This window comes from Sorex fumeus, unplaced genomic scaffold, assembly GCF_029834395.1.
Source record: "Sorex fumeus unplaced genomic scaffold, SorFum_2.1 ptg000020l, whole genome shotgun sequence".
In the NCBI taxonomy this organism is placed as follows: domain Eukaryota; kingdom Metazoa; phylum Chordata; class Mammalia; order Eulipotyphla; family Soricidae; genus Sorex; species Sorex fumeus.
Window position 1 is genome coordinate 14,569,139 of NW_026606077.1, and position 25,455 is coordinate 14,594,593.

At 54.6% G+C, this 25,455-nt stretch overlaps 1 protein-coding gene across 1 annotated transcript in view; it reads right to left on the reverse strand.

The window, feature by feature from the left end:
- Positions 1-11,070: 11,070 nt before the first annotated feature.
- Positions 11,071-25,455, reverse strand: part of NUDCD3 (NudC domain containing 3) — a 67,491-nt gene continuing 53,106 nt past the window's right edge. The window contains exons 4-6 of the mRNA XM_056113444.1: positions 20,995-21,138; positions 13,467-13,655; positions 11,071-12,177 (exon numbers count right to left, since the gene is read on the reverse strand). Of these exons, the coding sequence (XP_055969419.1) occupies positions 12,067-12,177; positions 13,467-13,655; positions 20,995-21,138 (444 nt within the window). The 3' untranslated portion in view covers positions 11,071-12,066. The remainder of the gene's footprint in view (positions 12,178-13,466; positions 13,656-20,994; positions 21,139-25,455) is intronic.

Consider the following 25,455-nt stretch of genomic DNA (forward strand, 5'->3'; position numbering starts at 1 on the left):
TGAAGACTTGGTTGTGTGTGTGTGTGTGTGTGTGTGTGTGTGTGTGTGTGTGTGTTTGAAGCAAAAAAGGACTTTGGTTTTGGGGCCAGAGCAGGCAGTGCTGAGGGCTTACTCCTTGCTCTGAGCCCAAGGATCACTGCTGGGGGCTCAGGACGGCATGAGGTGCTGGAGGTCAGTCAGGGGAACACCCTACTGGCTGTATTGTCGCTCCAGCCCAGATTGGGTTCTTTTCCTGCCCACCTTTCCCTCTCTCTCTGATTCTGTCACCTGTGCACACTCCATGGGGGTGTACACAGGTGACTCTTGAGTCCGGCCCTTGCATAGTGCTCACAGGGCTGTGCTTGTCTGTGATGCATCCACACGACACAGTGATTCTGTGGAAACTGCTTGAGGCACAGAGCATCCAGGGTCACCTTGGTGCAGGGGTGGAACAGGAGCTTTGGCCTCATGCCCAGGAGACAGCAGGGGTCTCCGCCCACATCCCCATTCCCCGAAACCCACCGAGCACTCAGTCCTGTGCATGTCCTCTTCTCTCAGGCTCTGCAGACACCCCGGGGAAGGGGGCAGGGGGCGACACTTTTCTGTATTGTCCATCTTTCTTGACATCTCCATATATCAGACTTAATGTTTGCCAACTCTCATGTCTCCTTTTGAGGGGTGGGGGCTCTCCTGGCAGTGCTCAGCAGCTGTGTGGAGCCTGGCATGTGCCTGCCACTGGCCAGAGCCCCACTGCTGTCCTCGTGGCCAGCCCCCTGCTCCGCTGCCCTGTGCTCTGGGCGCTCCCAGCACCGGGCTGGCTCAGTGTGTTACTGTGTTCCCGGCTCTCAAATGTGTTTCTCCCCCCGGTGAAATTCTCCATCTTACCTAGTGTAAAAATAATAACATTTAATATCTATGTCTGATGACTCCAGTATCTATGTCATCTGAGAACTTTTTCCTACCTTTTTTTTTTCTTGGTATGCCTAGCAATTTATTACTGAATGTTAGCGTCCAAGGCAATCAGTGAGGCTCTGGGTACTTCCACGTTTTTTTCTTTTATTCATCATCATCATCATCATCATCATCATTATCATATTTATATTTTGGGGCCACCCGTGGCATTGCCCAGGGCTCACTCACTCTGTGCTAGGTATCCCTTCAGACAGGCTGGGACGACCCGAGGCGGTGCTGAGTTTGAATCCAGCACTGGGTGTATGCAAGGTATGTACCCTCCCCACTGTACTCTCGGGCTCCTAATCCCACTTTTCCTCGGGTGTGTCCACTTGGACAGCTGCAGGCTGGAGTCTGGGTGGACAGCTTTGTCCTCTCACATTGCAGGTCCATGGCCTCTTTCCTGTTGTGTGCTTCAGAGCTCTCTCTTGGCCCCAACTCAGATCCTAGACTCCCAGTTTCATCTTGTCAAAATCATGAAATTGCTGAAAACTCTACTTAGCTTCTGACTGCATGAGCTTGCTGCGTGCCTTTTTCTGGTTTGTTTTGGTTTGGGGGCCACACCCGCAGGCTTACTCCTGGTTCCGCACTCAGGGATCACTCCTGACAGACTCGGGACCTGTATGGGATGCTGGGAATCCAACTGAGGAAGGCCACATGGAAGGCAAGCACGCCTCCCTGCTGTGCTATCGCTCAGGCCCTCGCCAGGAGAACAGCAGGCAAATGTTTCTAGGAGAATAGCTGTGCGTGGGGCTCTGGCCCGAGCCCGGTATCAACACCAGAATGGATTCCCCTTCTCTGCACACTTTCTGGACACTCTGCTGACCCCTTGCTCCCAGGAGCCCTGTGCTCACCGTCCTGGTCTACAATAGTAACTGACAGACACGGGAGATTGTGGGGGTGGGGGGGGCGAATGTTCTGCCATTCTGGCCCACCTCTTCCAGTTCTCTCCCTTGGGGGGCAGACCTCAATTCCAAGCTACCCACAGCTCTCTGCTGCCTTCAGTTTGATTTAGGTGCTCTTACCCTTGCTCTAGTTGTAAGGGTCCCTCTTACAGAGAACACAGAATTAGTGTTTGTTTAGATCAGCCCTTCTCAACGGGGCCTCCCAAAGGCAGGCACAGCTAAAAATCTCAAACTGGGGACCAAGGCATGAGACGGACAAAGGCAGGAACAGGAAAGAAAGACCAGAAGAGACCATGGTTGGGAAAAGGCTGAAAAAAACCTGAAGGGAACAGGTGGCATGATAATGGACCTGTAAAAAACTAAACACGCTGAAGGTTGTGTGTTCACAGGCTCTCTGAACGGCTGTCTCACCGCCCGCGTTGGGTGCTCTTGAGCCACTGTGTGTGGCCTGGATCAGGACGGCTGTTGGCCAAGGGCAGATGAAGGTAGAGATGAAGGTAGAGACAGTTGATCTTCGTAGCAGTTTATTACAAGAAGTTTATCCCACAGGAGAAATTTATATTATCTGGAGGACCTAGGTTCTCTCAAGCACGTGTTCCCCTTGCTAGTCTCTCCGAGCTCCATCTTGCCGCCCTGCTCTCTCTCCAGCCTTCTTGCCTCTCAACCTCCTGCAGTCTGGGCTGACACTCCACCCAGTCAGGTAGCAAAATCAACGTAAGAAAGCCCTTCCTGAGGGCTCACCTGAAAGGGCTCACCTAAAGCCCTTCCTGGCTGCCCCAGGCAAAATACCTCAAGGTGTTTTTCTCTTTTCTCTTATTTGATAGTCCAATAAACTATCAATAAACTATCAACTATTCCTGAGGCTATGCAGGAAGGACAGAACAGTGTTATCCTATGGAGCCCTGCATGCAACCCTGAGCGTGTGCCATGCTTGTGCTCAAGAGTTCGCTCCTGTGTTACTGGAATTTTACAGCAGACTCCTGAGATGGGAACTATGCCTGTCCCAGTATATAGATGTGGAAACTGAGGTACAGAGAGGCCAGTTTACTTGTCTAAGCAGTCAATCTCCTGGAGCCAAAATACCACAGTGAAACTTTCTTTGCCATGAAAGATCCATGTAATGGAACGGCTCCTCAGCCGTGTTTAGGTGTATGTACAGAAGCATGAAGCACACAGAGGATGCGTGTGATAATCCCCATCATCTATTTCTGAGACTTTTCCATCTGTCCACAAAGAAACTCTACGGGGCTGAGATCATTCTAAGGGCAGGTACACTCACTTCAGGCATTCGCTAGGTCCCAAGTTCAGTCCCCACCATGGGGCTTCCTGAGCAGGCGACTCTTGTGGCCTCCAGCACCAAACCCTCAGGCCCCCATGGCTAGACGCTTATAGCCAAGTCTAGGATCTGGGTCTTAAATACAGCTCGAGGGCACCCAGTCCCACAAAGAGAAACTCTGAAATCATTCGGCAACTTCTCTCTCCCCGCACCTGCTTTATTTCGGCTACGGACGCGTCTACCCTGAGTTTCAGAGCAGCAGAATCATTCTACGTGTTCTGGTGTGTCTGCTTCATTTCCCTGAGCGTGTTTTCAAACCAATCAGGAGGGGCGCATATCAGAAACTCATCCCTGTCTGAATGCCTCGGCTTCTCTTAAGTGCAGGCCACATTTGCTCCCCCCGTTGACGGACATCTAGACTCTGGCTAACACACGAGAGCTGCCAGGAAGATGGCCAGGCTCAGCCTGAGTCCCTGCTTCCAACTCACCTAGCACAGGTGCAGGAACGGAGTTGCCAGATCATAGAACAGCCGTGGTTTCATTTTTATTTGGGGGACACACCTGGTTATGTTCAGGGCTTACTCCTGGCTTTGGACTCAGGAGTCACTTCCAGAGGGACTTGGAGGACGATATGGGGTGCTGGGGATCAAACCCAGGTATTCTGTGTGCAAGGCAAGCGCCCTTCCTGCCATACTCTCTCCGACCCCGTGGTCCCCACATTTTGAGGCTCCATCCAAATGCTCTCCCAAAGTACTGCCCCATTTCAGCCACAAGCAAGAAATCAACTCCTCACATCCTGGGCAACACGCGGCCTGAAAAGGAGCAGAGCCACGGTGGCCTGGGCAGAGCATGACCCGCTCCTCATGACTGATGGGGTTCCTGGTGCCTACTGACCGTTCTGCTTTGAAGAAAGGCCCATGGAAGTCTTTGGCTCCCATTTCAGTTTAAGTGTCTTTTGCTACCAAGTTGTAGGAATTCTTCCTATACTTTGGCTATAAAAATCCTTTTCTTTCATTTTCGCTGAGTTATATTTCCACTTTCTGGATAAAAATCTCTTGATGTACCAGTTTTAAATGTAAAGCCCATTTGGCCTATTTTCTCCTTTTGTTGCTCGTGCTTTGGCGTCACATGTAGGAAGCTGTTATTAAACTGACGTTATCAAGATGATGCTTTTGGTTCTTTTATTAAGGCTGACACCAGGCTGAAGAGAACATTGGTTAATGCTCTTGCCTTGCACACAGCCAAGCCCACTTTGACCCCTGGAACTGTATATGGTCCCCTAAGCTCACTCGGCGTGAACCGTGAGCATGTGGATCCATTTTGATTGGTTTGTATATGGTATGGGGTAGTGCTCAACGCTATGCATGGCACAGATAAGAGTAGCAAGTGATATACGCCAGGCGATGTGGCGGTGAGAATGACAAGTGCCTTCGGATGGGTGTTTGGGTATGATGAAAATATCCAACATCTAGTTCTGAACCGCAGGCCTTAAAGGGTGAATTGCATGTGCTGTGATGCCCCAATACAACTTTCTGAAATAAAGTTGGTTGTGTACCGGGGATCAGAAGGGCTGGCCAACAGGCCTCCAGCCCAGCATTGCCAGGCCATGTCCTAAAAAAGGCACAAACGCAGGCCCTGGCTCCTGTTCTCCTGCAGTGTCACATCTGACGTCATCAAGGATCTTTGGGATTGCGTCTTCTCCCCGTTTGGCCCCAGGCTAACTGCTGTCAGCTGACTGGGGATTAATGAAGGAGACGGACAGGACGGGCAGTTTATGGGGTCTTCCAAGCCAGGGTGCGGCCTCGGCTCTGCTCCCTCTCCCGGAGAATCTCCTGCTTTGAGAAAGCCTGTTAACCAAGATGCTCACGCTAACACGCTAAGGCGCCCAGCTGCGGCCGAGTCTAGTCCAGATGGACAGTTAAGCATCTGGCCAGAGTATGGTGCTCTCCTGATGATAATGTTTCTAAACAATAAATATTGATTGTGGAGGACAGTTGAGGTGCTCAATGAGGCTGAGCCCCCTGACCCATGCTCCTCTCTCTCTTCCCTTGCTTTGTCTGGGGGGCCACACCTGGTAGTGCTCAGTGTTTACTCCTGGCAGGCTCGGAGGACCATATGGGATGTTGGGGATCGAACCCAAGCCGGCTGCCTGCAAGGCAAGCACCCCTCCTGCTGTGTTGTCCTCCAACCCCATCTGCCCCTTTCTTAATCCTCAGGGTGTCCCTAATTCAGATCTGTTCACCTGGGGGAAGTCACAGCAAACTCTCAGCATAGAACTAGAGATGAATTCCTTCAGCCTTGTAAAGAGACTCGACCAAAAATCTAAGCCAGCAGCCCCTGCTCGGTGGGGCAAAGACAGGGTTTCCCTCTGAGTTCTCGAAGAAGAAAATCTGCTCTCACCACTCTTATTCAGGAAACTACTGGAAGGCCCAGCCACTGCAGGGAGGAAATTAAAAACACGAAAGACCTTCAGCTTGAAGAGGTTTCTTTATTTGCAAAAGACATGATGGACTATGCAAAAAACAGAATCCCCAGGAATTTGCAAGTTTACAAAGAACAGAGAGAAAACCAAAATAAAAGCTGCAATACGATTTGCAATCAACCCAAAGAACACAAAAAAGACAAAAGTCTTAGATACGTATTTTACAAAACGTACAAAATCTCTATGAATAACAAAATGCTAATATGAGACCAAAGGTCTAAATATGTATCATGCTCATGGGTTGAAAAATAACACCCAAAAAGTCATTTCTTTCTAAGTTAACAAGAAAAAAATTTTTGACCCACACTTGATGGTGCTCAGCGCTTACTCCTGGCTCTGTGCTCACAAATCACTCCTGAAGGGTTGGAACCATACGTGGTACAGGAGAGTGCCAGGGTTAGCCATGTGCAAGGCAAGTACTCGCCCGCTATACTATCGCTCTGGTGTCTTAGTGAAATTTTATTTTTATAAAGTTGTTCACAATAGGGGCTGGAGCGATAGCAATGGGTAGGGGATTTGCTTTGCAGGCGGCCGACCTGGGTTCGATCTGCAGCGTCCCATATGGTCCCTCAAGCACCACCAGGGGTAATTCCTGAGTGTAGAGCCAGGAGTAACCCCTGAGCATCACTGGGTGTGACCCAAAAAGCAAAAAGAAAAAAAGTTTTTCACAATAATATATTATATTCAATATTTCAACACCAATCCCACCACCATTACACCTTCCCACTACCATTATTTTGAATTTTCCCACCACCACCCAAGCCTATCCCAAAGGCGGATGCTCAATAATTTTTGTATTGCCTGTTATGAATAGTAGACTAAAAATGATCCAAAGAGGTTTCCTTAGAGGAAAGTGTTTGAAAATTGTTGTATCTCACCTTGTAGCCATTAAGCCAGAAGAGATCACCAACATGTCGTTACAATATATAAAATCAAGATCGGCTGTCTTCTACCTTACACCCCATCAAATGTGGTGTGCTACTCTTGGTGTAACAGTGGCATAAAGTATGAGATGTTCCGGGAATTCTGAAATTTTAAACAGGGTGCTAGAGCTAGCTGCAGTAAATTTTTAACCAGTTGGTGACTTTGAGGACTGGAGGCATCATTTGTGAGTCTCTGGATTGTGGCCATTAATAAGCTTACACGGCATGGAGGTGGTTTGTGGGTGTGAAGCATAGGAAGATGTGTGGAGGGGTCCCACTTCCAACTCTGTGCGAGCCTGGAGATTTCAGTCACAAAACCTGCATGCGTTCCTTTAGTTTTTTGGTGGACTCATTCTCATGCGTGAGGGGCCTGTCCCAAGACTGAAGACTGGTCACGAGCATGGTGGCGACTGGGTTCTGTAGCTTTGCGGTCTTAGTGCAATTCTTAATAATTTTAAATCTTAATTTTATGCCTGGGCCACACCCAGCTGTGTTCAGGGCTTACTCCATGTGGTGCTGGAGATAAAACCGGGCCCACAGGTGCAGGGCAACCACCTGCAGCAAGATCTCTGTCGACAGGAAAGGCTCGTTCCAACATGCAAATGAGAAGGGAAGCAGCAGTTACATTCCCAGCGTCAGCCACAGGCGTCCGAACGCGCTCTGGGGCGTGAACATGCACAGACCAAAACAAAGTCTATTAAAGAACCTAAACCTCAGACTTGCCACAAAAATTCACTCTAACTTCATCATGTGTTTACATATAAAATATAAAGCTTGGGGGGGGGGGAAGAGGGGAAGAGAAAATCTTTTTCTAAAAGATTTGGAAGATTTTCTAAGACTACACATGAATTTTTTTGTTTTGCCACTGAAATAAAAATCGAATCAATTCAAGCTCACTGACATTAAAAGCTTTTGCCCACTAGGCTGGGGGGCGGGGAATGAACAGGCAGACCAAGTCATTTCAGACCAAGTCAGCAGAGAGTGTGGGTCTGGAATGTATGGTGCCATAGGGGGCTCCAAGGGGGGGAGCGGGGATGATGGTCGGGAGGGTGCTGGCCTTGCAGGTGGCCGACTCAGGTCCAATCCCGGCAACCCACAGGGTGCCCTGAGCACGGCCAAGAGTGATTCCTGAGTGCAGAGGCAGGAGGAACAGCTGAGTACTGCTGCATGTGGCCCCCCACCAAAAAGCCCATCAACTAACAGAGAGTGGGGGCCGGGGGGGAGTTCAGGCCAGAGGTGACATGGACAGCCGTGATGTGTCTTAGTGACTTTGTACATCGACTATAAACTTCACTCTAAAACTATATTTTAAAAATCAACAATATACTTTTGTCTGATCAAAGTATGAAGACTAATGAGACTGGGATAAATGACTAGCAAATGTCATGTTCAGCAAGACTCTTACGGGGGGTAGGGGGGGATACCTGACAGTGCTCAGGGGCTACTCCTTGCTTTGTGTTTAGCAGTGAACCCCGGCAGCGCTCATGGGGCCAAACGTAGTTTTTTAAGCTAGGGTCAGCGTCATTCAAGGCCAATGCCTTAGCTGTTCTTTCCAGCCTTTTTCCAGCGTCCAGTGGTGCGCTGGGCTCTAAATTCAGGGATCACTTCTGCAGGGTTCAGGGTGCTAGATGTGGTAGCAGGGATCAAATCTGAGTCGCCATGTGCAAGTCAAGTTCTTTATCCCATTTCATCTGTCTGCCCCCACCCCAACAACTTTTAGCTAGAATATACTTGTAAAACTTCAGTTTCGGGGGGGCCAGAATGATAGTACTGCGGGTAGGTGAACCAATGAGTTCTGAACGTGACCAGTGAGTCTGATCCCTGGCATCCCTCAAGGTCTCCTGGGTCCCTACAAGGAGTAATTCCTGAGTGCAGAGCTAGGAGTAACCCTTGAGCATCGCTGGGTGTGCGCACACACACACACCCCTCCCCGAAGAAAAACAAAACAAAAAAAAAAACCCCAAAAACCACAAAACTTCAGTTTTGGCATAAAAACAATCAATCCTATGGGAAGATGGGCAAACTTGATGGCCATTTCTTGGCATAGGACAAGATATCCAGAACTTCATCCCTGGGGACGCTGACCCCGCAGGAGCTGAGGGTTGACAGAAACTGGCAGTGTGGGGCAGAGTCTTGTGAAGTCACAGTCCTCAAGGTAAGACGGCAGTGATAAACCTAGCACCCAGAGGTGCCTGTGCTCATGTCCACGGCGATTTCCTGTCTTCTGGCTCACAGGGGCACGTTCACTCTAATTTCCCCTCCACTCTGCTTTTCTGCTCCATTTGGGGCCTCCCCAGGACCGCTGCAGGGCACTGAGGTCATACCCTGGATCAGGGCTACCTGAGGTTGAGTAGAGGGAGCCTGGGGCCAGTGCCCGGAGTGGGGTGCTTGGTGGTGAGCACAGTCCAGTCCTTCCTTCCCTCCGGCGCTCCAGTACCTCCTGCACTTGAATGAGCTTTGCTGATGGCCTCAGAACACCCCATCAGGTTCCAATAGACCAATTCCTGTTTCAATCAGGAAAAAGCATTCTATTCTCCACGCACACCCTCCTCACGGCCTATGGCTGTGCACACCTGGGAACTGTTGTGAGATCTGGGCTGTGGATGCGGCTGTGCACACCTGTGGACCACTGTGACACCTGGGATGTGGATGCGGGTGCGCACACCTGGGGACTGTTGTTCTGTCTGGGCCCTAGTGCATCAACTCCTAGACTCAGACTGTGGGCTCAGCGTGTAGACCACCCTCCACTGGGTAAGCAGCTCGGTCCCTCTGTGGGGGTGCAGAGCTCTGCCCACCACTCCCAAACCCAGTAGTCAGCCCCTGGTGCATGGGGCCAGGGGTCACACTGTTGACACCTGTGGCCCAAGTCTCCACACCAGCATGTGAAGGGGTCCTGCTCGGGACACTGATCACATCCAAACTTTTTCAAGCATGAGCTCCTCAGGTCCCAGCCTGCACGCACAGCCAAGGTTCTCAGATGCCGATAACCCGAGACTCAGCAATTTGTGCCCGGCAGACTAGGAGCCTGTCACGGCGATCACTGCATAGTTCTGAGCCGCAACTGAGTCATCGTCTGCGGAACAGGAGAGCTTCCCAGGTAGGGCTGCGGCACACGGGTTGTTCCTTCTTGCTGCATCTTGGACTCATGGTCCTGACGGGTGATCTCCTGGCCCACAGCATCTCCCCTGCCCCAGTCCTATTCTGTAGTTGCTCTGGGCCCCTATGAGCTCCCCGGCCCCTGCCACCAGTGTGGGGTGTGTGAACGAAACCAGGGCATCTTCCTGGTCTGAGCCCCACGGTAGCTGCGGCCAGTACCAAGGCAGGCACCTGGTTAGCAGCTCAAAGCCAACCAGGGTTGAAGGGGAGGGGGGTGGTGGAAGAGACACACTTGGCGGTCCCATTATCCACCCGGGGAGCATCCCCAGGTAGCAGAAGGGCAGAGGATAGTGGCAGTGGGGGAAGGGGGTCCTACTGGGACAGGGAGGCCTGGGTCCAAACCCCAGAGGCGTCATGTCCCCATGAGGCTGTCAGATCCCCAAATCTCTAAGCTCCTGTGGAGCTGAGGCAGGTAAGATGGGACCCCCACCAGACCAGACACCCTTGAGCATTGGTGAGGAGAGACTGTCTGTCCCTCAGGCTAAATGCAGGGGCACAACTCCTGGTCATCAAGAATACGATAAAAACCCCACTAGTGGCCTTGCTAAGGGGCGACGTGTGCTGGTAATGTGCCACCTTCTCCTTGGTCCTTGAAGAGTGACGAGGCCTGGCAGGCGAGGTCCTTCCCAGCCTTAACCACATGGCCTCACCTGTAGGCCCATGGGGCCGAGATCAGCCCTACTGGGTTCCGCACAGCATCAGCACCACTGGGGGTGGGGTGGGGGGCAGTCAGCTTCCACCACCACATCGGGAGGCGCCCACCAGGGGAGTGGGCCCTGCTCCCTGCCATTCTCCCACCATCGCAATGCAGGGTCAGAGTAGGAAGGCACCTTTCCGCAGCAGGGCACCGGCCTGAGCACAGGCCTGGAGATATGCTAAAGTCCTGTTGACGCCCCTCCCACACACCCAGTTCCACCATGTTCCCCAGGCCTAGACGGGGTGGGTGAGGCTGTAGGGTGCCAGCTGCACCCAGAGCAGGGTACATGAGCGGCTCAGAACTGGTGAGCAGATGTGAGTGGCAAGAATGATTTTTGTTTCCCCAACCAAAAGCATGTTGGTTTGTGAGAGCTGTGTGGTGAGGAGACCAGCAAGGACCATACACCCACACACCCACACACTCCCAGTGCAGGGGGGAGACCAACAAGGACACACAAACATACACACACACACTCCAGTGCAGGGGGAGACCAGCAAGGAGACACACACACACACACACACACACACACACACACTCTCTCTCTCTCTCTCTCCCCCCCCCCCCCCCCCAGTACAGGGGAAAGACCAGCAAGGACTCACGCGCGCACACACTCTCTCTCTCCCAGTGCAGGGGGGAGACTAGCAAGGACACACACACACACACACACACACACACACACACACACACACACACACACCAGCAATGCTTAAATACATTTTATTGCAAACCAACACTGGGAACAGGGTGACGTCACAGGCGGGCGCGCTGCTCTCCTGGGACGGTGGCGGCTGGAGCTCGGTGGCCGACATGCTGCCGTGCCTAGGGAGAGCAAACAGGCTCCGGGCAGCCACAGCAGCAGCAAGGGGCCGAAGGCAGGCCCAGCCAAGGAGGCTGAGCCGCCAGCATGGGACCAGCACCCCTGCCCCCACCAGTGTGTCACGGCAGGAGGGCGGGACACACCAAGAGCGACAAAACCACACGCACAGAAGGCAAATGACCCAGGGCCCCCAGAGCCCCAGAAGGCGCCCGTCACGCAGCAACCCGTGAGGTGGCGGAGGCAGCTGAGCACGGGCGGCCCGCAGACCAGGGGGTGCCCGCGGCTGCCAGACCCGGTTCCCCAGGGCTGCCTCTCGTCATCTTATTTCCCGCTGATCCCGCCAGGCAGGTTCCTCCTCCCTGTCTGGCAGACAGAGGGCAGCAGGGTTCGGCGGGAGTGCAGGTCCCCACCAGAGGACAACGGCTGCTGTGACACGCTCCTGAGGAGCCGCTCGGTGGCCCCAGGTCTGCCTGGATGAGAGCGAAGGCCACCCGAGATGGTTGCCAGAACTTTCTCCCAACACCCAGACCCCACAGGCAGGACTCGTTTCTGTTCCAAGACAAGATGACAGGCGGCGACAGTGACACAGGGGCATGACACACATGGGACCAGCCCACCGGCTGGCACAGGGCCGGGACCCCCGCAGTGACCCTGCAGGAGCCACTCCCGCCCCAAGCACAAGGAAAGCAAGCAGGGACCGTGTGACAGCGAGCAGAGTGGAGACAGGCGCGGGACCGCGACCCCTTCCCCAGCTTCCTCACTGGGCATCCCCGCCGGCCCCTCCGGAGCAGTCTGGGGCTGAAGGGCCAGGAGACCTGAGTCCCGGGAGGGCAGGGAGCCGGGGGGCTCCCTGCAGGCGAGGGCTTCGCCTCCTTCGTCACTAAAACTGCACAGCCCCAGGGGAGATGTTGAACATGGCCGGGTCGAAGCGCTGGCCTCGGAAGGGCGAGCCCTCAGCGTCCCAGCCCTTCTTCAGCATCTCATGGACTTTCTACAAACAGAAAACAGACAAAGGTTAACGCGGGCCCGGCCGCCATGCCTGAGCAGGACTGGCTCTGTGGTGTGGTGCCTGTAGGACCTCTAGGTCTCCCTGCCTGTCCCCGCTCGCCGGGGCTGCCGTCCCGACAGTGAGGGGAGCATCTGCCCAGGGTGGTCACTGAGTTCCCTTCCTCCCAGCAGTGGGACTGACCCACACCCACCCACATGCAGTCCCCAGGCAGGCCAGCCTCAAGCCAAACCGAGCTGAGCGATGGTCAACACAAGTGCCTGATGGGCACGAGCCACCCCACGCCCTGCCCAAACCCCCAGCACAGGGACACCAGGACGGAGCTGGTTCGGAAAGCCCACCCTGGCTGCCCGCAGGCGACGGCGCCCCTCCTTCACAGGCCCCCGGATGGCAGCTGCACATCGGGGCCCGTGTCAGGGCCTGCTGCCCTGGGGCCCCAGCCCACCCCAGAGACCATAGTGATCTGTGGGTCACCCTGCCTCCGCCACTTCTCAGGGCTCCTCCTGGCCGAGACCAGCCCCGTACCGGGACTCCCCTAGGCCGAACGGTCCCTCAGAACCCACGGGGTCCGGCCCCAACCCGCTGGTGGCACCCCAAGCGCAGTCGGCAGGACGATCGAATGCTGGCACCAACCTGGCCCGTGGACAAGGGGACAAGCCACAAGCAACCCAGACGTCCCCAGCGAGGGGATGTCCAGGCACACCAGGTAGACGGGGGACTCCCTGGGCAGGGGCAGACCTGGGTGTGGGTTGGGCAGGACCCTAGGGCGCGCAGACAGGTGTTCTCCCGACCCAGCTGCGCTGTCATCCCAAGGCACACGGGGGCCTCTGACCAACACAGCGCCAGGCCCATGCCTGCTGCTCCCGGGACACGGGTCGGAACTAACCCGAGAACCACAACCCTTTCTTCCCTGAACAGGCACCCGGGGACTATGGCAAGCAGGAAGGGGGATCACAGTGCACACTCCCCCACCATGGCCAGGCCCCACTGTCCCTCACTGCCTCTCGCTCCTTCACAGGGACAGGATGTCTCAGTCACAGGCTCTGCCCATGGGCTTCGCTGACCAAACCTGAACAGAGCACACAGGGGAGGGGACGCTGCAGCCCTTGGGCTCCATCAGCTGTGGAACCGGCACCCCAGCGTGGGCACCAGGTGGCCTGTGGGCACCCCCGCCCACAGAGGGCAGCCGCTGGTACCCAGCTGCGTCACCAGCCCTGCAGCAGGCCCACGCCCAGCCCGCCTCAGCCTCGCCCAGCCCGCGTCCAGCCCCGTACCAGCTCGTGGCTCTGCGGTTTGCCCTGCAGCTTCTGGTGGTAGTCGAAGGTGAGCCTGTCCAGCACCGCGTGCTCCTCATCGTCCACCGTGGCCATGGAGCGCTCCTTGTTGATCTTCTCGATGTCGATGTGCTCCTCGCCCTCCAGGATGGCACTCCACCAGTACTCGCCCACCTTGTTCAGACTCACCTAGGTACAGGGCGGGGCAGGGGTCAGGGGAGACAGGCTTGCAGGGAGCCCAGGCTCTGGCTGGAGCTCACGAGGGTCCCCGAAAGCGGCTGCAGGTGAGGGGGTCGCGCCTGGCGTTGCCCCGAGTCATGGGACGTACTCACACAGGGAGGCACTCGGGGTACAGATGTGCTGGAGACAGCTCGGGACTGGGGGTGCGTGTGAGGAGTTGGGGTATCTGGGCCTCACATATAGGCGGAGGCCCGGTGGGAAAAGTGTGCCGCTCCAGGTCAGGCTCGACCAGCCCAGGGGACAGGTGGGCACTAACGAGGTCATGAGGCTGAGAAACACCAGGAAAACCGCCAGGGTGGCACTGACGTCAGCCTTCCATGGGAGCAGCTCCCCCAGCCCCCACCAGCCACTGCCTGTCCTGCACAGGAGCAGGGTGGGCGGGCAGCGCGAGGGAGCAAGCTGTCCCGGCTCCGTGACCCCAGCACACTGCCCATCTGCAGAGTCCCTGACACTGAGGACACTCGTGCCCTTGTGAGAAGCCCTGAGGTGCCAGAGCTGAAACCCTCCAGGGGTGTCCAGCACTCCCAGGCACCCCCCTCTCAGTGCTCTGGGCTAGCCCACAGTAGCACCCGAGTCCGAGAGGAAGAGGCTGGAGGCCTCCATGACACACCTGAGTCATGTTCTCCTATTGGTGGTCTGCCAAAGACCCCCAAACCAGACAGAGGCTGAGCAGCAACAGTTATACTGTTTAAAAACTGCCCATGGTGGGGCCAGAGCCATAGCAGTTAAGACATTTGCTTTGCATGTGGCCAATCTGGGAACGATCCCGGTTACCCCGTGTGGCCCTCCAAGCACAGCCAGGACTGACTCCAGGGTGCAGAGCGAGGAGTAAGTCCTGCGCATCAATCACTGGGTGTGGCCCCAAAACAAAAACAAAACTAACCAAAATAAACCTGCCCACTGCATTGAATAAAATACCATCTACATGAGAGTTTGTTTCTGCCCTAGCCCTATCCACGAATGCAAACGGCCAGGAAGCAGCTCTAGAGGACGGGAGGAAAACTTGGAGACAAGGATCTGACCTGTGGCCTGGCAGGCCAGGCACGTGCTCTCCCCTGCTGAGCACTCTCCCACCCACAGCTCCTCTCTCCTCTCCCCTTGTTCCAGCCCCAGGTGCGCTGCAGAACTTCCACTCTTCATGACCCTCTGCCATCTGTCCCAAGCGGCCTTGCGATCATACGCAGAATCACAAGGACTTAAATGACATTTGCTGCTTAGCAGCAGAAACAGGCATGGCCACCCCCCTCCTTCCACAACAAAAAATAAGGCACAGGGGCTGGAGCGATAGCACAGTGGGCAGGGTGTTTGCCTTGCATGTGGCCAACCTGGCTTCAATTCCCAGCATCCCATAGGGTCCCCTGAGCACAGCCAGGAGTAATTCCTGAGTGCAGAGGCAGGAGTAACCCCTGTGCATGGCTGGGTGTGACCCAAAAGAAAAAAAAAAAGGCACATTTTGCCTGGGGGGAAATTAGATTTAAAAAAATCACCCACCATCCATTTATCACTTTAAAGTGAGTGCTTCGCACATCTCACACTCTCATAATGGCATGTGCCCACCTTGGACCCCCGAAGGAGATACCCGCCCACCAGAAGTCCCCCTCACCCTACTGCAGTCCTGGCCACCTGCAATCATTCCCCACGACTGGGCTCTCCCAGCAGTGGGGCCGGGCAAGTCTTGTCCCCGTGTGCCCAGCTTCCTTCTGCCATCCCGACGCACTGCTGTGGCAAGAACTCCGACTCCTCTTTCAGGCAGGACCACAAGAAGTGCACCTGAACAAAACATCCCTCACAAAAGTCTGATGGATCCTTTGACTTCCCATTTCAATACTCTGTGACTAAAAATCAAACAAACAAAACCCAGGGGGCCAGGAGACCGCTCAGAGGGCTGGAGAGCCTGGGAGCAGGCGGCCCCGAGCACCATGGACAGCTCTGCTGGCTCAATACCAACCCGACCACGGTGTCCCTGGTGGAGGGTACCAGGGTGGCCCCTGGGCCCAGCACTGACTGGGAGCCCCCCGCACCGCCCTGCAAAAGGCAGGTCTGGAGGAGGAGGCAGAGTTGGCACACAGCAGATACGCCTTTCCCGGGTACCTTCCATGAACCTAAGAAACCTGCTGCACGTGGCCAGCCACCAAACTCAGCCCCAGGCTGTCATGCTCCTGGGTAGCTCGACTGTCCCCGCTGCGCACACTGCCATCTCCTGACTTGTGCCCACCACACCCGATGCTCGGGACTCACATCTGCTCCCTCGGGCACAGCTATCCACACGCCTGGGGAAGGCTTGGGGCACTGTCACCTGAGGCCACACGAGGTCTCCGTGGGTTTACTCTCAACCCTGAGTGGAACCTGGTGCTGGGCTGGCCTGCTCCCACGGCAAGTGGCCATTTACCTCTCAACCACTGTCAGACTGTTTTCCAGACTCGCTCTGTCATGGGCAGGGCTTGGCACTGCCAATTCTTCTGGTCAGCTGTACTGCATGACGGGATGAGTCATTGTGCCTGACATTTGTGCTTCTTAATGACTAAGGTCATTAAACAGCTTTTTGTGATTATTTCGTTTTCACTCTGATGACCTTCAGAATGGTTTTAAACTACCAGTTGCTGGAATTAAATACCCACTCCACTAAAGCATTCCATCTCTGCTCTGGTTATCGGTCCTCAACCCCACTGTCAGCACACATACTCCATACGTAAGCACACATGTGACAGTGTTTGCACGCACACTCCCCGTCAGCACACATGTAATACAGGTATGCATGGTCACTACACATGTCAGCACGTCTGCATGCTCACCCATATCAGCACACATGTGTCTTCACGCACACGCCACGTGTCAGCACACATGTAACAGTGTCTATATGCTCACTCCACATCAGCACATATGTAAGTGTCCGCACACTCACTCCATGGGTCAGCATACATGTAACAGTGTCTACACGCTCACTCCACATGTCAGCAGACATGAATCACATCTTTTCTGAACAGTTTTGACCTTTTTCATCTAAACTGACAATGAGGAGGTGGAGAGCAGTACGTGGGGCACTGGCCTTGCACACAGCAGACCTAGGTGTGCTCTCCAGATCCCAAATGATCCCTGAGACCCACAGGAGTGATCCCTGAGTACAGAGCCAGGAGTCTACCCAGACTGCGAGGTGTGGGCCCCCAACCCTCTCCGTATTTAGTGAAGAAACAGTGATCGCCCATTCCCCAAAACACGGAGTTGCCAGATGGAGCCAACAGCTCAACTCCCCCCACCAAGGAATCCAGCCCACTGTCCCCCTGGCATTAGTGGATGTGTTCCCTCTCTTCTGGAACATTCTATCAGCACGGTGTTTTGTTTTGACAGACTGCCTCCACTGTGGATCTGTGGGTGATGCTTCTGGACTGAACCTGGGGCTGGGGGCTAGGGCTGGTGCACAGGTGACACTCAGTGAGGGCTGCACACAGAACTCTCCCCTGTGGACATGTCTCCTCCATGGGGCAGGGGACTGGCAGCCTCCACAGGTGCCACCACTGGCCGAAGGCGCCGTCCCCTGCTGGGGCCCACCTGCCCGCTGCTGTGCCGAGCATCTCAGACTCAGCTGGTCGGGGCAGCCCCTGTACCTTGGTGACCACGCCCTGCGTTTCCTGGGCTTCTCTCAGCCCGACATCTGTTCCAGCCCCACACCGAGAATCTGTTTCTCGGCTGTCACTGAACAGCTTCTCCCAGTGTCCTCGCACACTCCCAACTCCAGTGAGAACCCCGAGCACCCGCGCTGGTGACTCACTGGCATTTCCGTGCCTCCCTCCTTAGTCAGAGCCCGTTTCTATTCGGGGAGCCTGTGTGCTGGGTGCGGGATGCGGCTCCTGCAGCTGCCTGCAGGCTGCCGTGGGCTGAAAAGAGGATACGGCTCACTAGGTCAGCTCCAACACCGAGGACTCGCCAGAGCAACTAAGCCGTTTCTTAGGGGAGGATGTTGTCAGCTGAACCACCAAGGTGTGAGGCAGGAGGTGGAGTGGGCCCACGCTCCGGCACCAGATGACCCCAAGGTCCAGCTGTGCTCAAGCCTCCTCCCGCAACACGGCCAGCTGCTGGCTCTGTGGGAACAGTCCGGCTCGTGTGCGGGGACACGCTGGTCCCACAGCTCTTCCTGTCCAGGGGAGCCCCGCTCCGCCCAGCCTCTGAGATGCTAGAAGGAAGGCTGAGGACTCAGCCTTCCCCACCGATTCCAGGACTCCAGGTGGCCTGGAACTTACGCGCAGAGCCTAACCTATCGGAATCAAGTCCTGCAAAACACAGATGCAGACACAGGCCAAGGGAGAGGCTCATCTGGTCCTGTGCACACGATACCGACCGGGGCAGAGTGCTGCACAGAGCATCAGAGACAGACAATGATACAGATGCCCAGCACGGCGCCCGTTCCTAAGGACCCTGTGTGAAATCCCTGCCACTGGCTGGCCGTGAGAGGCCATGACAAGCCAAGGGCCTCTGGGACTGGAGACTCAGCAATGCACCAGGCTGGCCATGCCCGTCAACAGGAGTCTGCCGAGTCGAGAGCCTCATTTCCATTCAGTGTGGGAGGAGGGAGGCAAGGCTCAGCTGCCACCGCTGCCTGCCTGGGATCAGCAGACAGGAGCCACAGTTCAGGCAGCAAAGGGTGGTGGAAATACATGGTGTGTGCACATGGAGAGCGTGGACACCGTGTGTAACATGTACGCTGACACGTGGAGTGAGCATGCACAATGTTACATGTGTGCTGACATGTGGAGAGTATATACTATTACATGTATGCTGCACATGGAGTGAGCGTGTACACTGCTATGTGCGCTGTGTGGAGTGAGCGTAGACACTGTTCCACGTGTGCTGACGTGTGGATTGAGCATGTACTTTTATACGTGTGCTGACGTGTGGAGTGAGCGTAGAGACACTGTTCCACGTGTGCTGACGTGTGGAGTGAGCATGTACTTTTACACGTGTGCTAACATGTGGAGTGAACGTAGAGACACTGTTCCACGTGTGCTGACGTGTGGAGTGAGCATACAGACTGTTAAACGTGTGCTGACACACGGAGTCAGGGCACAGACCGTTACACATGTGCTGACGTGTGGGGAGAATGTGCAGCTGTTCGCCAAGATGGCTGTAAGTCAAGACCTAGCCCAAGCACTAGGCAAGGTGCTCAATGCCCTGCATTGTTCTTCTGAGGCTTTAGAGACTGTGCGACTGAGCCCATGCAAAAGTCCTGGGGCAGCTGCACAAGCTTCACCCACAGACATTTCCTCTCTGCTGGAGGTTGAACCCAGGGTGCGGCAGACTCTGTGGATGCTCAGGTGTTACATCCCCAGGCTGTACCACATCTTCTGCAGGTCTGTCACACGTGTCACTGGGCTTGGGGTTCAGAGAACCACCCATGATCATCTCTGCATCTCGACGTGATCACATGCTTCAAGGCTCTTTCCTGGACGGAAGCCCCATCTGCAGGTTCTGGGATATTAGCCAGGACCCGGGGGACTGTTCTGGTCCCCTATGGCCCTTGAGAGACAGAACCTTGCCTTGTTGCCTTTAATTGTCCGAGTGTGTGACTAGGGCCACCACTCAGCAGGGGAACTGGCAGCAGCTGTCCAATGCTCCCAGTCTAACAAAAGTGAAGGATGACCAGAGTCTGGGGCCAGTGACCAAGCACTAAGGCACAGCGCTGGCCTGACGGGAAGCACCTGCACAGCCCGGGGGGACAGGGTCCTGGTCACGGAAGCTCTGAGAAGTGACTCAGCATCTCTAGTGCGTAGCAAGCGAGGCTGGTCCAGACTCCCCCAAATGAGTTCAGACCAGACCAAAACATGACTGCATGTGCGGGGGGAAGGGGCCGGGATGGCATCCTGACCTTTGAGGGTGCTCCCTGGAGTCTCCTGATGGGTGCTCCCTGGTCTCCTACCCTCTGAGGTTGTTACTTGGGAGTCTCCTGACCTCTCGAGGGTGCTCCCTGGTTTCATCTGACCCCTCCGAGGGTGCTCCCCTGGTTGGGGGCCTCCTGCGCCCTGGTCTTGGTTTCTGATGTCTTGGAGGCTGGGCCATGCTAACAGCAAGCTCCAGGAAGGAACCGAGACAACATACTTTTCCAAGTGGTAAGCAGGGAGACAGGTGATCAGGCTACATCCGGGGCCGCAGGAGGTAGTGAACACGGCTTGCATAGTGGGAAGGTCATGCACCACCCTTGGGAGTGACACGGAGGACATGGTGCCATTTTCAGGATGGCAGCTACGCACATATGCAGGGCTCTGGGAACATGGAGACTCCCTCCTGGCTTCTGAAGGAGCCCAGACCTGGCAGGCGCTGTGCAGAGGCAGCCGGGTACAGCATGGACCAGCAGCCCTGTCCAGGCCCCCAGCAAGGCAGGCCGTGCATCCCTCTACCCCTACATCCATCTCCTCCCAGACAGGCGAAGGACAAACAGGTGTGTCTCGGTCAGGGAGGGCCTACCCCCACACCACGACCTGGCAGGGCAGGAGAATCTCACAGCCACTGGTCACAGAGCCACAGGCATGCAAACAGGCGACAACGGTCAGGTCCCTGCTGGAGCCACCGGGAAGACCCTGAAGCCCAGGAGCTGCACAGCTGACCGGGGGCAGGCCGGGGACACACCACACTCAGAGCCCAGGAGCACACAGGGTGGGGCTGAAGGGCCAGCTGAGAAACACCTAAGAAGGGCTGCTGGACTCTGGATTCATTAACTCCCATCTTTCAGACTAGCATTCATAGAATCAACCAGTCTCTGTTGTTATTTTTTATAATACAGATACCACCTTTCACAAAGCTGAGGGTGGTCCAAGCACACAGTGCTCCCACCCCCAATCCCGCTACCAGTGACCCCAGGGAACTCCCCACCCCCACAACCCTCCGCCTTCCTTTTGGCAGGCACATTTCCACCCTTCCTTTGTCAAGGTCTCAGGCTGACAGAGCATCTGCCTGCCTGCCACCCCAGTGTGGATCTTGCCGCAACGGGACCTCCTGACACCCCTCCCACCCCGTCCTGCACAGGTCTCTGAGAACAGCCACTGACTGTTCTTCTGTGGCCATGTGTCTACTCCTGCCTCAGAGGTGGCCTCCGCTTGCTGGAGCCACCACCTCTGGACATGTCCTGCTCAAGTACAGCGACCCTGCGGCTTCCCCAAGTTTCGGGGCAGCATCAGCACCTCAGATGAGGTGGTGGAACCCGGGGCACGGCAGTAGGGACCTGGGGGCCATGGTCACCCTTCAAGGCAGAAGTCACACTGTGGCAACAGCACGCAGAGCCCACCACAGAGCCGACACTCACCGACACGCACTTCCCGGGCTCAAGGCTCCAGAGTGAGCTCTCGGTGTTGATCTTGTGGGTGAACTTCCCCTCCATGAGGACACACTCCCCGCTCTCCTCCTGCACGGCCACTCGGATGGAGCTGCTGCTGAGGGCCACGGAGACCTGAAGGAGAGCAGAGTTATTCGGTGGCAGGCAGCGGTGCCCAGAGTGCTCCTGGACGATGGGGTCCACAAGGTACTGTCCTGGGTGAAGAAACCCACGGCAACCAACTGCCACCTGACGAGCCAGGGCACAACCTTGGCGCTGCTCCCATCCACTGGCCTGCAGCAGCCTTGGGTCCACGCTTAAACGGCTATGTCCATTAGCCCGAACCCATCTCTCCTCTGGGGGAGACCCACTGCTGTCTGCAGTGGCCACAGTCTGCCAGGCTCAACCCAGGGGTCGGGCCAGGGCCCCGCTTTTAACCTCGTTCTAGAAGAAACCAACTCGGAGCCTCCTCCCACGGTCCGTCTCCAGGACACTTTTCCTCCTTGGTGCACTGAGAGCTGCTCACAGGGGTCTGTCCTTGCTGCCACATGCCCTGGCCAGTACATGTGTTCCGGGACAGGCATCAGCTCCACCATGGGGAAAGGAAAGGAGACAGAACGCCTGCTGGCGGTGCCCCGCTGTACCGTCAACGCTGACGCCTGTGCACACCCACGCTGACTGGACACACGAGACCCTGCTGGGTATGAGGGTGCCGGAGAGTCTGCAGGGGACTTTCCTCTGACCCCGGGGACGAACACATGGAAAACGCTCACAGACCCAGAGCTTCACATCCGCAGTAGTGCTTGCAGTGGGATCTGATTTGGAAACCGATTTTAAATCTCAGGTCCCGAGGTCTCTACTGCTGGCCCAAGCTGTGGGGAGGAGAGATGGGGCTGCCCAAAGGGCAGTGACCAGACACATGCACAGAGGTGTTGCCACTTTTTGTGTGGCTAGCTGGGGCAAATTCGGATTTGGCACAGGGCGGGTCCTCAGGGCAAGGGTCCTGATCAGTCCGTCAAGGACTCACAGTGGACTCAGCTGCCTCTGCAAAGTGACAGGCACAGTCCAGTGTCCCTCCAGTGCCCAAAGGCTAACAGGACCCAGCACACAGGCCAGGGGCCCTTACTGCCTCAGTGCATGGGGACGTGTCTGCAGTGGCGAGCTGTAGCGTCTCAGCACCTCTGAACAGAGAAGCCCTCTGAGCCACCTTATGTGACACGCTGACCCCGAACCCCGGGAGCACCCCCGTCAGCTCCCGCAAAGGCAGGGAACCAGTCAGCACAGCAGATGCCACCAACACCTACTGCCCACAATGCAGCGGAGGGAGAGGGGCACAGGGAGTGGGTGCCAGGTGAGGCCTCTGCACTACACTAATTCTCTGGCCCTGAGAATGTCACTGGTTTTTATTTGAGGAGTGTGGGGGTCAAACCTGGCAATGCTCAGGGCTTACTCCTGGCTCTGCCCTAAGGAATTACTTCTGGCGGACAATACGGGATGTAGGGATTGAACCTGGGTCACATGTGTGCAAGGCAAACACCTTGCCCACTGAACTATTGCTCTGTCCCCAAGAAATGTGTATCTATATTTAAAAAATTTAATAGGTGTTAGAATGATGTATGCCTGAAAAACTTTATTATGAATAACTTTGTAGTGATTTAATAACTTTGTAGTGATTTCTATAAGGAAAACATTCAAGTTAAGAAGAGAAGTTGAGAGACACACAAAGGAATCTTGGAACCGAGCAGCTTGCTGCAGAGATGCCTCCGGACTTTGCGCCAGACCGACTTCACCAGGGTGCCTCCCATGGAGTAGGTGTCATCCCTCCGCCTGCCCCCTAGGGATCCCCGCAGCCACTATTTTCCAGAACTCAATGAAAATCCCAGGTACTCGGGATTAGTGACGGCAAACTCCAGGCCTCACGGGGTAGGGGATGGGCCCGTCGTCCTTCTCATATCCCTTTCCCTGTGGGACCCTGGATGTCACACCCACAAGCTGCCTCCTCTGACTTAAGCTCATCAACGGCCACGATCCAGAGACACACAGAAGAATCTCGGAACTGAGCAGCTTGCAGCAGAGATTTCTCCAGACCCAAATTATCTAAAATTTTAGATTTCTAGGCGCATGTGGCCACTCTTGCGGCCACATAACATCCTATGTTTATTCATAGTGGACAATACAAATAAATTATCTAGCACCTGCCTGTTCAGTAGGTTTGAGAAGCAGTGGGAAATACAAAATAATGGTGGTGGGAGGGTGTGTTGGTGGTGGGACTGGTGTCAAAATATTGAATATAACCCATTATTGTGAACAACTTTACAAAAGTAAAAATATTTTAATGGTAAAAAAAAAAGAAGAAGAAGAAAGATCAAAATAACCACATCAGGGTGGGACAGACAGCATAGCAGGTAGGGCGCTTACCTTGCACACTGTCAACCCAGGTTCAGTCCCTGGCATCCCATACAGTCTCACTACCAGGAGGGATCCCTGAGCGCAGATGAGTGTGCCCCCCGCCTACCCAAAACACACCTACATGAATAGATGTTCAAGGGCTGTATTTACCACATACCACTGTGAACCTGATCACGACCAAACAGAGAGAACTTCAGACTGTGGAAGACTGTGAGGAGGTCTAATACAAACTACTTTTAGGCCTAAGGTAAGCAAGTCCTAGGAATATAATGTGTGGTCAGAAATTGACAACGCATTTTGTGTACCAAAAGCTGCAGACACACCTGACTTCCTCCTTACGGGATCAGGGCTTCTCTCTGCAACATGGATGGCACAAAGGTATGAGGCAAATTAAGGGAAAAGGAAGACTATCAGATGATATCACTCATCTGTGGAACAGGAAATATCAGACAATGACAAAGCCCTTGGCCATGGATTTCAAAATCGATCAATCTTTTTTGTAAATTGTAATTTTTAAAATTTTCTCATTATAAGAATAAAAAAAGAACTACATGAAAGATGTTAACAAAATTCCCGTAGCAATCCCTTCACAATATATACACGTGGCAAATCATGCTCAGTATTATAATGTAATATAATGTAATACTCAATTAAATCTCAATTTAAAAAATTCTCAAGAAAAATTAAAAAGGAAAGTGGACTGGGCACATGGATGGCATGGAGCTGAGGTAGGAGCACAGGTCTAAAGAGCCCACAGCACTGAGCTGCAGGCAGGAGACCCACCTACAACAACTGAACTAAAAATGTGCCTGTCTGGGGGGGTCAGGCTGGGGTGGGTGAGAGGGGCCTGGGGACCCTGGTGGAGAGAAACGGGCACTGGTGGTGCCACTGGCGCTGGGACACTGTTGGCCTGAATCTCAACTATGAAAAACCTTGTAAATCATAGTATCTTTATAAGAAATTAAATTTAAAAAAAAAAGAGGAAGAAGGATCCAATTTGAGCCCAAGTAAGAAAATCTCCTCTAAAAGCGCAGTGAAAAAAGGAGTAAGATGCCACGTGGAAGATAATCAGTCAGATAGAGCTGGGGGCATCAGCTGCCGTCCTTCCATTAGTGCCTGTGTCTCTGAGCTCTGTCCATGCTGCAGCCCTCACAGAACAGTGGCTGTCTGATCAGGGGGATGCGGTTCCCAGAAGGACCCCACTTGTGAGGCCATTTTTCCGTGGGCTCTGAAGCTCTCTGCCCTCGAAGCAGATGACAATTGCTAAAGACAATTTCAGCCAGTGGTTTACAGCTGAGGTGGCCAATAACAGTGGAAAATAATGAAATAATGACCGTAGGTCCTTTCAAACCTTGGAAGAACAAACTCCTGAGCTTAGAAGAGCACCCCAACAAGCACAGCTGCAGATACGCCTCAGGAACCTGAGGGCCAAGCCTCTCACCCTGGACTCAAAGCTCTTCTTCAAGAGCAAGTGGGGTCAGAGCAATGGTACAGCGGGGACATCATTTGCCCTACTTGTGACCAACTCGGGTTCAATCCGCGGCACCCCACAGGGTCCCCCGAGCCCAACAAGAGTGATTCCTGAGCACTGCCAGAAGAGAGTCCCAGCAGAATTTCCCAGTGAATGATAAAGCCTGGCCCAAACGTCCATGGAATACCTCGGCAGTCACTAAGTCTCTGGGTTTCGGTGCTTTGGGCCATCTCAGGCAGCCACTGCCCTGCTCTGCTCTACGATCAAGAAGAGACTCTATATCCAGTCCTGGGTGAAAATACGGGGGAGGGGGGGATCCGATTTCCAGATAACAATGTGATTACTAAAACTGACCATTTTCAACAACAGAAAGACAAAAAGAAACAAGAAAGAATGGCTCACGCAGGGGTGAAAAATAAGGCTATGCTGCATGCAAACCGGCCACAGACTCAAAGCCTGTGAATCTGCCAGTCTTCGTGGGCTCTAAGAGTCTGGCCATGCACTGAAAACCAAGACATGCACAGGAACTCCCACAGAGCGTATCAGTAAGAAATTATTTTTTATAAAACTGC